Raw genomic sequence first — 16957 nt, forward strand, 5'->3', positions numbered from 1 at the left:
CCGAGAGCCGCCGACCCCACCTCTATTTAATGCGCAGTGTGACGGGGGCCCGCCAGCCATAGATGGACTGGGCGCCCCCGATCAGGGCGCGAGGTCAAGGCCCAAGTGGCCGTTGGGCCACTGTGGTTGGGAGATCAAACCAACATTCTCCCCCTTGATCTCAACTCATACTTTAACTTTAAACTTTTTAATCCTTTTCACTTTTATTTGTTCCATCATAGATTAGTGCATAGAGCATGCTTCATCGTCACGGTCAATCGCCGATAGACTTAACAGCTACAATACACATCTCTGTTCTGAAACAGATTCTTTAACTTTGGGCCCTTTATTGTCCGGAAATCATAGGCTATACCATAAACCTATGTCGACTGTGTGTTCTCCAAACACACTGGGTGGTAAGCCTTTTGTACATGGATCCGTAAGCACTTGCTTGTTACTTATATGTTCAATACTTTTAGTATGATTCCGGACTTTCTCCTTCACAACGTACAACTTTAACGTCAATGTGTTTGGCAGCACACTTGACCTGTTGTTATAGAAGCGAACTACTTAAATGGTCATTGCTGTTGTATTCCATTATCAATTCCGGGTGTAAGTTCTTTTAACCACTTCGCCTGTCCTTAAGCCTCATAACAAGCTATACCATGGGTATGCATCTTTGATGACATCATAACTGTTTCTTTGGAGCTTTTCCACAATAAAACTTCAACTACGAGTGTTAGTTACTATGTGGGTTTCACTAAACATCTCGCCAAAATTTAACATTTGTACCTACAACTATTTGAGAGTACTTATTCTTTCTTACTTACCATGAGGCCTATAAATCTTTGCACAATTGCAAAACATTCTCAACTCCATTCCAGTGATCTATTTCTGGACTGGACTTCTACCAAAAACATCCCGGATACATAAACTGTGTCAGGGTAAGTTCTTGCTTATAAGCATTCAGTAAACTTCCAACAGCTGAAGCATATAGGACGTCCATTTGATCGATCTCACATTTATTCTTGGAACACTGAAAGTTCCGAAAACTATTACCCTTGACTATAGGAACAGGCGCAGGTTTATTCACATATATATTTTATTTCTTTAGAATCTTCTCTAAGTATACACTTGAGATAGTTCTAATACCCCTTTTCCTTTTATCTCGGTAAGTTTCAATTCCTGGAACGAATGATGCTTTACCAAGACCATTCTCATTGAAACTTGAGGACAAGAACTGCTTCTTCTCCAACAGTAGATTAACACCACTACTAGCGAGTAAGGTGCTACCCACATGCAGGATTAAGAAAATAAATTTCTCATGTTTAAACTTTGCATAAATACAATTGTCCTCTACATTCTCTTTAAAACCCAAACTTTCTTATTGTACTGTCAAACTTTAAGAACCACTGTCTTGAAGCTTGCTTTAATTCATAAATGGATTTCTTTAGGCAACATCCATTTACGTTCTTTTCCTTCCACGACAAAACCTTTTGAGTTATGCCATGTAAACGTTTTCATACAAATCCTCGTTGAGGAATGTGTCTTTACATCCTTCTGATGTAACTGTAAATCGTAATATGCCACTAATACCATTATGATTCTAAAAGAATCCTTGCATGCTCATTATTAATCTATTTCTTCTCTTTATGTAAATCATTTCACCACAAGTGGCGCTTTATTGCTTTCCATATTCTCTTTGGGTATCTTTCTATATTCCCTTTGGAGTCACCTTTGTCTTGTAGACTCATTATAGCCTACTGTTTTTGCTCCATTAGGAATTTCTTCTAAGTCCCAAACATCGTTGGTATTTATCGATTTCATTTCATGTTCCTTTGCTTCTTGCCATTTAGACGAGTGAACGCCTATCATGGCTTCTTCAAATGAGGTGTAATCACTCTCTATTTGAATTTCTTTCTTAACTTTTACTTATTAGTCACCAGAAATATCTGATTTTCTTATTCTTTGAGACCTACTAGAGCCTCGTGGCACTTCTTTCATATGGGGCTATTGTTACTCTTCATTGCCAAAAGGCAATTGTTCTATAGCCTTCTGTATCACAAGATCCTTGTTTACTTATTCATCCTCTTTAAGAGCTAACATCTGGTGTTGTATATGTCATACAACATCAACATGCATTAAGCAATTTATTGCTCTAAACACTGTAGTGGATATATTATCCCACTTCTATTCAAGCTTTAGGTATCTACATACCATGCTCCCCCAGATTACTCCATCTTCAGTAAAGATGGTGTATCTTTAAATTTCTTATTTTGGGTTTAATCTGCTATTTTCCTATCGGAACTGTAAAAGGTTCAGGAATTTAGCTATTTCTTTACTTTAGGGGTATCATTATTATGACCGTCTTACTCCCTCAACGATCACATTCATCTTTTATAGATCACTTTTACCTTCAATGCATATTCAATGCATAGTGTGCATTGCTTATCTGAAGTATGGGAAAGTATCTTTCTTAATCTTACATTTCTCCCCCTCGAAATGTGGTATGAACTTTTCTACCACAATTTCAAAACATTCAGAACTCTTGTGAATGAGGAAATTTTAATTACTTACTTCATCCACATGATTACAGCATGCAAACAAAATTCGTATGGGAGTACATTTTCCTCGTTACACTTCAAAACTCAACATAGTCTATTATTATCAATACTTCTGCAAGTCACACTTGCATATCATTCTTATCTCTTGGTTCACATGCAACTTTCTTTTGTTCTCAAACTCATTGAGTACTTATGACCATGACACAATCAAAGTGTACGGTAAATACTAGAATAGCATAAGAGCTATCCCAAACTTCTCTCCATGTGCGGGATATTTCTTTAGAGCATATGAATCATCACATCCTCCTCCCGCCATATGGGGTAAGTACTATGCCAAACTCTCCCGCCATGTAGGATTGGTTAACATATGTACTATGCCAACTTTACCCCGTCATGCGGGTATTTTCTCAAACTTTTCCCGCCATGCGGGCACTATCACAAACTTTTTCCCGCCATGCGAGATATTCCTTTGAACGGACATAATTGTCAGGATTGGCTCGTGTTCAATCATCAAATTCAGAAATAAATCCGAATATTCTTTTAACACACATGTTTAGTATAATGTTAGTCAAATTAAACATGTATATGACTTTTACAACTCTCATAAGTGAAACTGAAAATAAATTCTTCTCCACAGAGAGTACATAAAAGACATTTCTCAATGAAGACTCTCATTGATCTATCTTTTTTTTTTCTTGGATCAATATCCTAGAATTCTTTTTCTTTTGAAGTCATTCTTTAAAGAGAACACAGTCCCTTAACCAATGGCATTCTTTCATACATAACTTGCCCTTAGGCATTTCATCATCTGAGTCACAAGTACCCAGCTCATTTCTCTTTCTGCCTTCAAGAATGAAAGGATGGAGGTCTTTTGTCTGAAAAATATTCAACAATAATGCTCATTAAACTTTGAAAACTTTATGTTCTATTCTATATCACCGTTGGGCAGAAATAGAATAAAACATCATTCTTCTACATTAATTCCACATCACCGTTGAGCAGAAATGGAATTAACGTATAGAAATTCAATAATCTTGAAAACATAGAACTGCTCCTCAAAATTAAATTCTCCCGTTGGTTCGAATTTAATTAGAAGACAATCAACTTCATTGCAGCGGAAACATGAAAATACATTTCTCTAGTTTAAGAGCATTCCTTGATCTTTATATATTCTCTGAAAATTGGTCACTTTGATGCAAAATTCATCAGAGATTTAAACTTTAATCATAAAACTCATTATAATATTGTTATCATCAACGTTGGTCAGAAAATAACAATACCATAATTTAACTTTAAACTTAAACTCATAAATAAACTTATAATATTGTTATCATCAACGTTGGTCAGAAAATAACAATATTATAATTTATCTAAACTATCAACCGACTATTCCTCCAATTAAAATTTTCCAGCTGATTCTAATTTTAACTGGAGGATAAACTTTTCATCATTTACTGAATAACTATAACTGCTCTTCAAATTAGAAGACAATAAACCTTTAACTTTGCAGCGGAAACTTGACAAAATTTATTTTTCTACTTTTCAGAAGCATTTTTACTTTACTCATCTGTTCTCTAAACAAATTATCACGTTGGATCAAATTTGAGTAGAGATAAAACATTTAAACTTAACTTTATTCATTCAAAATAGCTTCTGAAAAATAAAATAAAATAATAAACTGAAAACTCTCCTTGTTCATTTGGCCCGGAGGCCTGCTTGGCCAGAAGGCCTGATCTCTTGTTCGGCCCAGCAGCCGCTCGCGCAGCGCGCACCCACGCCCAGGCCGCAACCTGGGCCTGGGCCGGGAAAGTGGCATCCCGCCTGGGCTCTATTCGGCCCGAAACAACGCTGGCCGTCTATCTGAATCCGACGGCCAGGCATCGATCTCGGAGGATCAAAAACCCCCACCGACCGCGGCTCCCTCAACCCTAGCCTCATTCTTTCCCTCCCTTTCTCTCTCATCCGCGCCGAGTGTATCCAGCAGCCGCGCACGGCGTCCAGAGGAGGAAGTGGAGGTGGCGGCGCCGGCGCGCGCGTGCGGCTAGAGCCGCGCGCGGCACCGTCGAGGAGAGCCACGGTGGTGCCCTTTGCAGACCGAGCCCGCGCGGTGGCGTAGCTCGGCCGTCTTCCCGCACGCCGGCGAAAACCGACGCCGCAGTCTTTTTCCCGCACGGTGGCGATGCCGGCGGCGGGATGAAGGCCCAGGTAGGACCCTGTGTTCGTTCTCAACTTTGCTGGGATTTGGGGATTCTAGGGTTAGGGTTTGGTGAAATTTGGAATCGATTTGAATCACCTTCTCCTCTCTTTTCTTTCTTTTTCTTTCCCCGAGATCTGGTCACGGGGTTTAGGGTTCCAACTTCACCTAGTTAGGGTTAGAGACTGTTCTTCTTCAGGGGATCCCCAGGTAGGAGAAAACCCCTTCCAATCCGTCCTTTCTTTCTTGATTCGAGATCACAGTTAGGGGTAGGGTTACTGTCTTTTCTTTCCCGATCCGATCCGGATCGGTCAATCTTTCTTTCTTTCTTTCTTTTCCTGTCCCCGACCTAGATGTACGAACTAGACTGGGGATCTTAGGGTTAGGGTTCTTTGTTGAAACCGTGTTTCAATCTCATCCCCACTTTTCCCGTACCCCATCTAGGGTTAGGGTTCGATATGCTTTACTTTCCCCGATCCAGATCCACATACTAAAACTGGCTCTGGTACCATTGTTGTTTTCTTTGGATCATCTAGTAGCGGATCCAGTGGGTGAGTTCTTTGTTGTTTGGGATAACTAGTGACTTAGAGAATCCTTCGGGAGTAGGAGACAGAGAGAGAGTAGGAGCATCTGACCGTCTTAGGACCTCCCTACCTTCGCTGGTACGTCGATGAAGATCTGCACACGGCAGCGACGGTCGGAGTAGCGGTGAAGACCGTGGTGGCGCAGTGCAGTGGCGGCGGCGGTGCTTCCCGTCACTGGCTGCGCCCCTCTGTTAGATCGGAGTAGGGTTTCTAGGTGGGACGTACGGCTCAGGCGAACCTCGTACCGAGAGCCGCCGACCCCACCTCTATTTAATGCGCAGTGTGACGGGGGCCCGTCAGCCATAGATGGACTGGGCGCCCCCGATCAGGGCGCGAGGTCAAGGCCCAAGTGGCCGTTGGGCCACTGTGGTTGGGAGATCAAACCAACACGTGATACCTGTGTTGCTCCTATGTTCAGTAGTCTGGCATGTCATAGTAGCAGGTCGTTGTGCTTTTCCTGTTGGCCAGCTGCTGCTTGGTTTCTTCTTTGCTAATTAGCAGCTCGAGCTTGGAATTTTAGTTTAACTTTAGTGTCATTCATTGTCAAATTATTTTAGTAACTTTAGTGTCATTAATTATATATTCATTTTAAGTTTTAATTGATTTCTTAGTTTTTTAGTTTAGTTTATCTGTTAGAGTTCAAGTTTCAGAGTTTCTAGACTTTAGTTTCAGGTTCGTTGTTATGTTGATTTTTTTAGTTTCAGTTACACTGTTTAGTGCCTTCGGTTATAAAACTTCAGTTGTTTCAGATTTAGTATGTCTGTTCAGTGCTTTCAGTTTTAAAACTTCAGTTTTTTTAGTCTGTGTGAAATTCAAACTTGGTTTCTCCGAGATACCTGTGTCGCTCGTATATTCAGTGTAAATTCACATGTGTGTCAATTTAAATGTTGGCAAGGAAATATCAATGTAAACTATCTCATCTATATACCTTTGTTTCTAGGGATCTTGCGCTTACTCCATTGACAATCCTTACATTTGTGTTTATTTTATTTTCTGGGCTGCCAACCTGCAAGGAAAAGGCAAATTTCAGTATAAGTTGTAGTTCAGGTCCAGTAGAATCCAGGTTGTTTTATTATTCAGTTTTGTAGAATATATTTTCAGTATTACTTTTGTTCAAGTTCAGGTTAAGTTCAGTGTAGCCTATTTTCAGTTAAGTTCAGTTCACGTCCAGTAGAATTTATTTTTAGTTTTATTTTAGGTTCAGTTCAATTTCAAGTTAAGTTTAGTAGAACCTATTTTCAGTTTACGTTAAGTTCAAGTTCAGCAGAATCTATTTTCAGTTTAAGTTTTGGTCGACCACGTAGAATCTATCTTCAAGTTTCGGTTAAGTTCAGTGTATCCTATTTTCAGTTTAAGTTCACTTCAAGTCCAGTAGAATTTATTTTCAGTTTTACTTTAGGTTCAGTTTAATTTCAGGTTAAGTTGAGTAGAACCTATTTTCAGTTTAATTTCATTTCTAGTCCAGCAGAATCTATTTTCTGATTATGTCTTTAGTTGAGTAGAGTCTGTCAGCTTTTCTTCACTGTCTTTGTGTAGCTAATGCAGACTCTGATTGAATTGAGAAGCACTATCACTCACATTAACACGTATTAGGAATGTCTTGTTCTAAAAAATCTCAGTTGTGGAACCACAAAATGTGAGCTAGATTTTCTTTTTTTTAGTAGTGAATAGTGATGGACAATTGTTTCCTAGAGAGTTCAACAAAAGCCACTTCAAGTTTGACTTGTTGATAAGTGATAGCAACCAGTCGGATAGAACTAATCAAGATAGCTGAAAGTTCAGGGCTCATATTGTGCAACCTAAAGCAAAACTTTATTTGGTTTGTTTGCATACAAGTATAAAGATCTGGACTTTTTCTGTTTGAGTTTTGACACTATATGGCCTTGCAAAAGCTTAACAGGTCCTAGAACTTCTTTTCAGTGTTTTTGTTTGGCTAGTAGCACATAATATGTTTCAGTACTGTTATGTGTGAATTATTGTTTCAAGTTTCAGAGTCTGATATTCAGTTGTGCTTCCTCTGAATTTTTCTCTCCACTATTTTGCTCTGTATTTGAGTTTGCATTAATTTTTTTTTGCTGTCCAATCCTTCTTCCTACTGCAGTTGAAAGTTGCAGGCTTCACTGGCCGTGACACACCAGCAACAATTCACAATTGAAAATGGGGATTAAATTTTCTTACATGGAAAAGGTCACCGTCCAGTAGTTGCAGCAACTAGTTGGCAAATTTGACTTGAAATGTCCCGCTCGTTCGTTTCTTTTTGAGAAGCTTCAGCAAGCTATTTTCTTGTTGTCTGATCTTTGCTCGTGCTTGCTGCTATGAGAGACCGATCAGTAGTTTTTCAGCAGTGACCCATCCGACAGCAGCTGGTTTTGTGTGATCAGTTTTTCAGAACTGTAGACAGCTGCTGCTCGGTCATTTTTTCAGTTTGGCTATTTTTTCGTCTAGCACCGTGTCTGAAGGAATGCCATAGCTGACTTGCCCAGAACTCAAATATGCTCTATTTCTTTCGCACATGAACTCCTCTATCATTGCTGCATGTGTTGACTGTGCTTTTGTTTGTACAAGTGTGGACCATTTCAGTTTTTTTTGCTGAATCTCAGTTCAGTTAATAACTTGTGACATGATATGTCCCACGCACATTGCGTCTCCATACAATAGGCTTATTGCATATTGCAGAGGCCATCACCTCTGTCTCCATTTGATTTTCATTGAAGGACCTGCTTGGATAGGGTCTTGTTTGTTCTCTAAAAGACTGCAAACTAAATAAGAGGGTGTTTGGATGCAGGGACTAAAGTTTAATAGTTGTCACATCGGATGTCACATGGGGTGTCGCATGGGGTGTTTGAATACTAATAAAAAAACAAATTACAGAAGTCCTCAGTAATTCACGAGACGAATTTATTAAGCCTAATTAATCTGTCATTAGCACATGTTTACTGTAGCACAACGTTGTCAAATCATGGGCTAATTAGGCTTAATAAATTCGTCTCGTAAATTAGTCTCAATCTGTGCATTTATTTTTGTAAATAGTCTATATTTAATACTCTATGCATATGTCCAAATATCCGGTGGTACAGCGACTAAAGTTTAGGGGGTGGAACTAAACACCCCCTAAGCTGACATGCAGGCTTTTTAGCCTTTTCCTGACATAACCTTGGAACTATAAAAAATATTTTGGGTCACTTGCACCTTTTTAGTATTCTTCTTTAATGTTAGATTTCTTTTACATATTATTTATATATTCTTGTTTGTATTTTTCATGCTTGATGAACGGAAATCCTTAAATTTTACATGCATAGAAAGCAACATTAGTTTTAAATCTTACACTACCTAAGTAGTTATATTCTCTAGTTCGGCATCTCACCACACCTAATTTAATTCATTCCTCCGCCATTGCTTCGGGGACGATAGGACTGGACCAGTCTTCAAAGAAACTTTCTTTGTACCCTCCCACCCTTTTTCTCTTGTCTCAATTTCTAGTTGTTGTGGATAGTCAGTGTTTTATTTATTATATTTTCTTTTTCTTTTATTTCTATTGATTGTTTTGGAGTGCAGTTCAGTTTACCATTTATTCATGTTTCAGTTTTTGGTATTTATTTTTGTATAGGTAAGTAGCCTTGATACATTTATTAAGAATCACTATTTTCAGAGCTTTGTTGTTTTTCTAAATCAGGTGGCAGAAAAAAGGAAAAATCGTGCTGAGCTGATCATTCCATGTCGCTCCTGCAACTACAGTCACTCGGCCTCTGTCGAGAACGGTGGTACATCTATGGCAAGCCAAATATTCCACAGTCATCCATGGACACCACTTCAGCTGTGTGGTTTGAGCTCGTTATATTTCGGTAGAGTGGCCAGTGGGAGGAAGCAGTAGAGCTAATGGTCCGGGCTGGTGATCCCAAAGCTCGGGACTTGTCTGTGAATAACTGGAAGAGGTTGAGTTGCAGCCTTGAGGTTATAGATCATCAGGTTCCCCTCCCTCTGCTTTCACCTTACCATACAGAATAACAAACACTCATACAGCTATATACTAGAAACCAAACCACCAGGAATCTTCGGCTTGTTGTACACCAACACAATTTATGCACTAACTCTTGCAGAAATATGTCTAGATCTTACATCGCTTTTAAGCTGCAACTATGTCACCAAATTAAACATAACAATTTTACATTACAGTAGTCTTTCTGTTCTTGTTCTTCAGAGCATCATGAGGAAAGAGATGAAATAGGATGATCTGATATTTGTATATAGACAAATCTGTGAAGAACAGGATGATTGGGTATGTTTCAGTGAATGATTTGTAATTACCTTTTCTTGATCTGCTTCATTCGCATCTTGTTCTGTTGGCTTTGCATTGTGGTTGGCTCGAGCTCTTCTCTCTGTCTTCATCGATGGTATTGGGCAGATCTATTTCAGGCTGTCCTTCCTTTTATTCTATTTTTTCTTGGCCTCCAAGTTGACCAGGCTCGGTTAGCTTGCAAAAAGGGTGTGGTTGGAAGAGTACACAGGGTCACGTGACTTTGCCTGTGAGTTGTGTTTTGGCAGAGATGGAGAATCTGGTTGATTTTTTTGTTAGCTGGCAATCAGTTTTTTTTGTTGCTCTGCATAGAAAATCTAGTTGACTCTATTATGTTTTTTTCAATCGGTTTTTGTTGTCTTTTTTTTTTTAAATATATCCTACCGATGACGTGTTTGATTTTGATTGGCTTAAAAAGTGGATGATAACTGTATCGACTATGAATTGGATGAACGTCGAAGGACTTATAATTTAAAACGGAGTAAATAAGGCCATGTTTGGTTCTAAATAAGTCACGTATAAGTTAAAAAGTGAAAAAGTGACTTATTTTGCCAAACATCACCAACTTATAAGTCACCTTTGCTTATAAGTTTTAAGTTGGTTCACCCCTGCTTAAAACTTATAAGTCATCCTTTTTCGCATGAGGCCCACACCTTTAATGAGCTTATAAGTTATCTATAACTAAACAGACATGATTTATAAGTCACCTGACTTAATAAGTCACCTGACTTATGGAAACCAAACAGGATCTAAAAAAAAGAAAAAGGTACTGCACTAGAGACTCGGTCCTGGTTGACACCAAGGCCTGTTTAGATTGCAAGTTTTTTTCACTCTTTCTTCATCACATCAAATCTTTGGACACATGTATGGAGTATTAAATGTAGATAAAAAAATAACTAATTACACAATTTGATTGTAAATTACGAGACGGATCTTTTAAGCTTAGTTAGGCCATGATTGGACAATAATTATTAAATACAAACAAAAATACTACATTGTCAAATACTGATTCTTAACCCTAATCTAAACAAGGCCCAATCTAACTCGGCGAAGATTTCCAACGCCACACGGTCTTGCAGCATGACTAATTAAAGCAGGAAAAGGATGGCTTTGGAAAGGAGAGCACAAGATTAGAGGACGACCCCATTAACGCTCGCTGAACCGGTCAGTCGTCGCCCTTAGAGCAAGTATAATAGTAGGCTGTAAGTCGACTAAATATTGAGGTAGAGGAGAGAGGGAAGGAGAGAGAGGAGAAGCAGGCTGTAAGCTTATAGCCGGCTTGGACACAAGAACCAAGAAAGTCTGTGAGAGAGACAAGTGAGCCATGTATTAACTGTAAAGAGCTAACTACTGTATGAGTGGGCTGAGAGAATGCTGCAAGAAACCTTACAGCCAGCAAACCGGCTGTATTATTAGCCTTGCTCTACTCATGCTTGGTGCTCCTCATGTTATGCTCTTTGTCATCGTCATGGAAGCACTCAAAGAGCATAACAGAGATTGGGTCGCCAGCCTCCCTGATCAGGAAGCAGTAGGGATGATTGCGACGATCAGCCTCCCTGATCAGGAAGCAGTAGGGATGATTGAGCTGTTATATTCCATGACGATGACAAAGAGCATAACAGAGAGTGGCCAGTGGGAGGGAGCAAGCCGGTTCAGTCGTCGCAAGTCGTGCCTAGCTCAATCATCCTGAATATAATAATAATATAAGCACCATGTCTAAGACTTGCTGTCTGCAAAAATTTACTAAATCACCATGGTGGTGCTCCTCATCAAGCCTCTCTTGCGCATGCTCGCCTTCTCCCTCGTTTGCCTCGCCACAAACGCAGCCCATGGAGATGCAGCACACGACTCCGACCAGCTCGCGCTCATGTCATTCAAGTCACTCGTGAGGAGTGACCCATCGCGAGCCCTAGCTTCGTGGGGCAACATGTCCATTCCCATGTGCCGGTGGCGCGGCGTGGCGTGCGGCTTGAGAGGACATCGCCGGGGCCATGTGGTGGCTCTGGACCTCCCTGAGTTCAACCTGACTGGTACCATCACCCCTGCGCTGGGAAACCTCACTTACTTGAGGCGACTCAATCTTTCATCGAATGGCTTCCGTGGGTTCCTGCCTCCAGATCTCGGTAATATCCATGACCTTGAGACTCTGCAGCTTACCTACAACTCCCTCTCTGGGCAGATTCCACCGTCACTCTCAAACTGTAGCCACCTGGTAGAAATTTCTCTCGACAGTAACAATTTCCATGGGGTATTACCCAGTGAGTTCAGCTCTTTGCGTGATCTGCAGGTACTCAGTCTTGGCAAAAATTGGCTTACAGGAAGAATCCCTTCCACCATTGCCAGCCTTGTAAACCTGAAAAAACTAGTCCTAAGATATAACAACATGACAGGAGAAATCCCGACGGAGATAGGTAGCCTTGCCAACCTCAACGTGCTGAACCTGGGTGCAAATCAGTTCTCAGGAACGATACCCGGATCACTGGGAAACCTCTCAGCGTTGATGACTCTTTATGCTTTCAAAAATAACTTTGAAGGAAGCATTCCACCACTACAACACCTCTCGTCTCTTAGGGAGCTTCAATTGGGGGGAAACAAACTCCAAGGAACCATCCCTTCTTGGTTAGGCAACCTCTCTTCATTAGTATTCCTAGATCTTCGGCAAAATGGTCTAGTTGGTCAGATCCCAGAATCATTAGGAAATCTTGAGATGCTTACGATACTTTCTCTCACAAAAAACAATCTTGCAGGACCCATACCTAGTTCGCTTGGCAACCTCTATGCCCTCACTCGACTTCTTATAGATAATAATGAGCTGGAAGGCCCTTTGCCCCCTTTATTGTTCAATAACCTTTCCTCTCTCCAAGTTCTGGATATAGAATACAACAACCTGAATGGGACTCTTCCACCTAATATCGGAAGCAACCTTCCAAAATTAAACTATTTTTATGTATCAGACAATGAATTTCATGGCATGCTCCCGTCATCCCTTTGCAACGCCTCCATGCTTCAATATCTTCAAACACTAGAAAACCTCCTATCTGGAACGATTCCAGAATGCTTAGGAGCTCAACAAACGAACCTGCACGTAGTGTCATTTTCAAAAAATCAGTTTGAAGCAACAAACGATGCTGATTGGAGCTTCGTGGCTAGTCTGACCAATTGTAGTAACTTGGTTGTACTAGATGTTGACTCGAATAATCTCCATGGCGTGCTGCCAAATTCAATCGGTAATCTCTCAACACAGCTAAAGTATCTCAGCACTGCATACAACAGTATAACTGGAACAATAACAGAAGGAATCGGTAACCTCATCAACTTGCAAATACTTTACATGTGTCAGAACATTCTCATGGGTGCTATTCCAGCATCTCTCGGCAACCTCAATAAGTTGTCTGAATTATATCTGTACAATAATGATTTGTCTGGACCCTTGCCAGTAACTCTTGGCAATCTTACACAACTTACTAGTCTTCTCCTCAGTATAAATGCTATAAGTGGACCTATACCATCTAGTCTCAGCCATTGTCCTTTAGAAATATTGGATCTTGCTTACAACAATCTTTCTGGTCCGACACCTAAAGAACTCTTTTCCATATCAACCTTGTCGAATTTCTTCAACATTTCACATAATTCCTTATCTGGGTCTTTGCCATCAGAAGTTGGAAGTTTAGAAAATCTGAACGCACTTGATTTATCTTATAACATGATTTCTGGTGAGATTCCATCCTCCATTGGTGAGTGTCAAAGCCTAGAATTTCTCAATTTATCAGGAAACATCCTTCAGGGAACAATTCCACTGTCACTAGGAAATCTGAAGGGCTTCGTAGAGCTTGATCTTTCTCACAATAATTTGTCGGGGACCATTCCTGAGATCCTTGCCAGACTAACTGGCCTTTCTATACTGAATCTCGCATTCAATAAATTCCAAGGTGGAGTTCCAAGTGATGGGGTATTTCTCAATGCAACAAAGATCTTTATCACTGGGAATGATGGTCTTTGTGGTGGTATCCCTCAATTGGGATTGCCACCTTGCCCCACCCAGACCGCCAAGAAACCACATCGAAAACTTGTCATAACAGTCTCCGTATGCAGTGCATTTGCCTGTGTCACATTAGTAATTGCATTGTTTGCACTCCGACAAAGGAGCCGCCAGAAGACAAAAGCACACCTACAAAGGTCGGTCTTGAGTGAGCAATATATGAGGGTTTCTTATGCCGAATTGGCTAATGCAACAAATGGTTTTGCATCCGAGAACCTCATAGGAGCTGGGAGCTTTGGGTCAGTTTACAAAGGAACAATGAGAAGCAACGACCAGCAAATAGTGATCGCTGTTAAGGTTCTCAACCTCATGCAGCAGCGGTGCATCTCAAAGTTTTGTTGCAGAATGCGAGACTTTAAGAAGTGCTCGACATCGGAACCTTGTAAAGATATTGACTATCTGTTCAAGCATTGATTTTAAGGGCCATGACTTCAAGGCCCTCGTGTATGAGTTTCTACCGAATGGAAATTTGGACCAATGGCTGCACAAACATATCATCGAAGATGGTGAACAGAAGGCATTAGATCTGACTGCAAGATTAAATGTTGGAATTGACGTGGCATGCTCACTTGATTACCTTCACCAACATAAGCCGATGCCAATTATTCATTGCGATCTTAAGCCAAGTAATGTTCTCCTGGACAGTTCCATGGTTGCTCGTGTGGGTGATTTTGGGCTTGCAAGGTTTCTACATCAAGATATAGGTACATCAAGTGGATGGGCATCAATGAGAGGATCAATTGGATATGCAGCTCCAGGTACCTTTCATTTGCTTTGTTCAAATGTACTCCACAATGATGGCTTCAACCAAAGCTCAAGGCTTTCTTAGTGTCAACTTAGATTTATATGTTGAGCTCAGCAAAGCTAACTTTTTACAAAATTTTAAGATCTTATATATTGAAATTACTAGAAACTACGTACTTTACTACATACTTGTACGTAGTGCTTTGGAAATGAATTTTATACAAAAGTTTACTAGATGAGTATATCAGAATTCTTAGGATGTTATTTTATCGAATTTAAAAGAAAATCTCATTTTGGTTTATTTCAGAGTATGGACTGGGCAACGAAGTATCCACCCACGGTGATGTCTACAGCTATGGAATACTATTGCTGGAAATGTTTACTGGGAAAAAACCAACGGACAACGAATTTGGTGGAGCCATGGGGCTCCGCAAGTATGTTCAAATGGCACTACCAGACAGAGTGAGTACTATCATTGACCAACAGGTACAAACGAAGACAGAAGATGGTGAATCAGCCACTTCAAACTGCATGCTGAGAATTTCTTGCATCACTTCGGTTCTGCAAGTTGGGATTTCCTGTTCAGAAGAGATGCCCGTGGATCGTGTGTCGATTGGAGATGCTCTGAAAGAGTTGCAAGCAATTAGAGATAAGTTTCATAAGCTCCTCTGTAGTGAGAAAGCATCATCATCCCACTGAAGGGTTTTCCAACTGCATCCATTAGGTGGTTTGTGCATTAGAGCATGAGAATGAGATCGATTTGTGTGATTGCATAATATATTTTACTACTATTTTCAGGAAGCACCAATATTCTTCCAAATAAAGTTGTAGTCCTTTTCTATTGTTTGCTTGAAGTAAAGCGTTTGTGTGTTGAACTGTTGATTATACCGATCTTAAAAAGGCATATACCCTAAAGAGTTGTGTGCATAATTTTTTTTCACAAATCTTGAATGCATTTTTGTTCTTATTACAAATCTTGTGTGCACAATTTTGTTTCACTAGTATTGTGCATTATTTTATTCATAAAATCTTGTGCACATAATTTGGTTTTGTTTAATAAATGTTGTGACTGGGTGTGGTTGTGCCACCGCACCCAGCTCGCCCTTCCGCCCAAGGGCATCAGGACTGCATGGCAACGCCACAGACAACAGTATGTCAAGCAGGACGTGATCAACGCTTTCAACGCACTTTGGTCCCTCGATGCTAGAAGTTTCTGTCTGCTCAATGACGCGTTGATGATCTTGCTGCGCAAAAACGAGGCTCCAACAAGGCTAAAGGACTACAGGCCAATTAGCTTGATGCACAGCTTCAGCAAACTATTTGCCAAGTGCCTGGCCAGGCGCCTAGCGCCGAGGCTTCAGGAGATTGTGGCGCCCAATCAAAGCGCCTTCATCAAGGATCGGTCAATTCATGATAACTTTCGAGCTGTGCAGTTGGTTTGCCGTTGGCTGAATTGCAAGAAATTCGCTGCGGTGCTGCTCAAAATCGACATTGCCAAGGCCTTCGTCTCCGTCGCGTGGCCGTTCCTACTGGAAGTGCTGCAGCACATTGGTTTCCCGCGCCGTTGGACCAACTGGATTTCGATCTTGCTGTCAACGGCTAGCACCAAGGTACTCCTTAATGGCAGGGTGGGCAGAAGGATCACGCACGCGTGGGGACTCAGATAGGGCGACCCAATCTCTGTTATGCTCTTTGTCATCGTCATGGAAGCACTCAACTCCCTGATCAGGGAGGCTGATCGTCGCACGGCGCTATCGCCATTGCCCGGGCAAGCCATCAAGCACCGGGCATGGTTGTATGCTGATGACCTGGTCGTCCATTGTTGCTCCCACCACGAATGATCTGCAGTGCTTGCTGCAGATCCTGCAGCTGTTCGCTGGTGCTTCGGGCCTAGTCACAAATGTGGATAAATGTGTGGCATCGCCCATTCGTTGCTCCGAAGAGTTGATGTTAGTGGTGCAGCAAGTGTTCCCCTGCTGTGGTGGCTCAATTCCCCTGCAAGTATCTGGGAATCCCGCTGTCCCTAAAGCGCCTGAGGCGTGCTGATGAGCAGCCTATCGTGGACGCGGTGGCGGCAAGAATACCGACATGGAAGTCTGGTCTTCTCACTCATGCCGGCCGCGTGCTGCTCACCAAAGTAACTCTATCAGCGATCCCCATCCACATGAGCATTGCCTTGTTGCCTGTCTGCTTGGGCTGTCAGCCAGATCAACAAGCGCAGGCGCTCGTTCCTCTGGGCGGGTACTGATTCGACCACCGGCGGGATGTGCAAGGTGGTTTGGACCAAGGTATGCCGTCCGACGTGCCTGGGGGGACTCGGTATCCTTGATCTGCGCTTCTTTGGTTTCGCTCTCAGGCTCCGCTGGGAATGGCTCAGTAGGACGGCGCAGGTGAGCTGCTGGGCGTCGCTGCCGTCAAAGGCGGAGACGTCCGTGGCGGCGATGGCCGCCGTCAGTATGTCGGTGGTCCTGGGAGATGGGTGCTTGACCAGACTATGGACTGACAGCTAGGCGCATGTGGGGCCCCTGTGTCACTTCACCCCGAACTTGTTCGCGGCGA

General features: G+C 41.6%; 1 protein-coding gene and 1 pseudogene across 1 annotated transcript; one reads left to right on the forward strand and one right to left on the reverse strand.

Moving 5' to 3' along the window:
• Positions 1-1261: 1261 nt before the first annotated feature.
• On the reverse strand, positions 1262-9713 carry LOC136475762 (uncharacterized). The gene is made up of 3 exons (XM_066473355.1): positions 9627-9713; positions 6250-6327; positions 1262-3418 (listed from the first exon to the last, which is right to left on the reverse strand). The coding sequence occupies exons 1-3, from the start codon at positions 9705-9707 to the stop codon at positions 3275-3277; spliced, it is 303 nt and encodes a 100-aa protein (XP_066329452.1). The 5' UTR covers positions 9708-9713; the 3' UTR covers positions 1262-3274.
• A 1655-nt stretch (positions 9714-11368) lies between these two features.
• Positions 11369-15237, forward strand: LOC136471136 (receptor kinase-like protein Xa21; annotated as a pseudogene).
• Positions 15238-16957: the final 1720 nt, after the last annotated feature.

The sequence above is a fragment of the Miscanthus floridulus genome, chromosome 8, assembly GCF_019320115.1.
Source record: "Miscanthus floridulus cultivar M001 chromosome 8, ASM1932011v1, whole genome shotgun sequence".
Lineage (NCBI taxonomy): Eukaryota > Viridiplantae > Streptophyta > Magnoliopsida > Poales > Poaceae > Miscanthus > Miscanthus floridulus.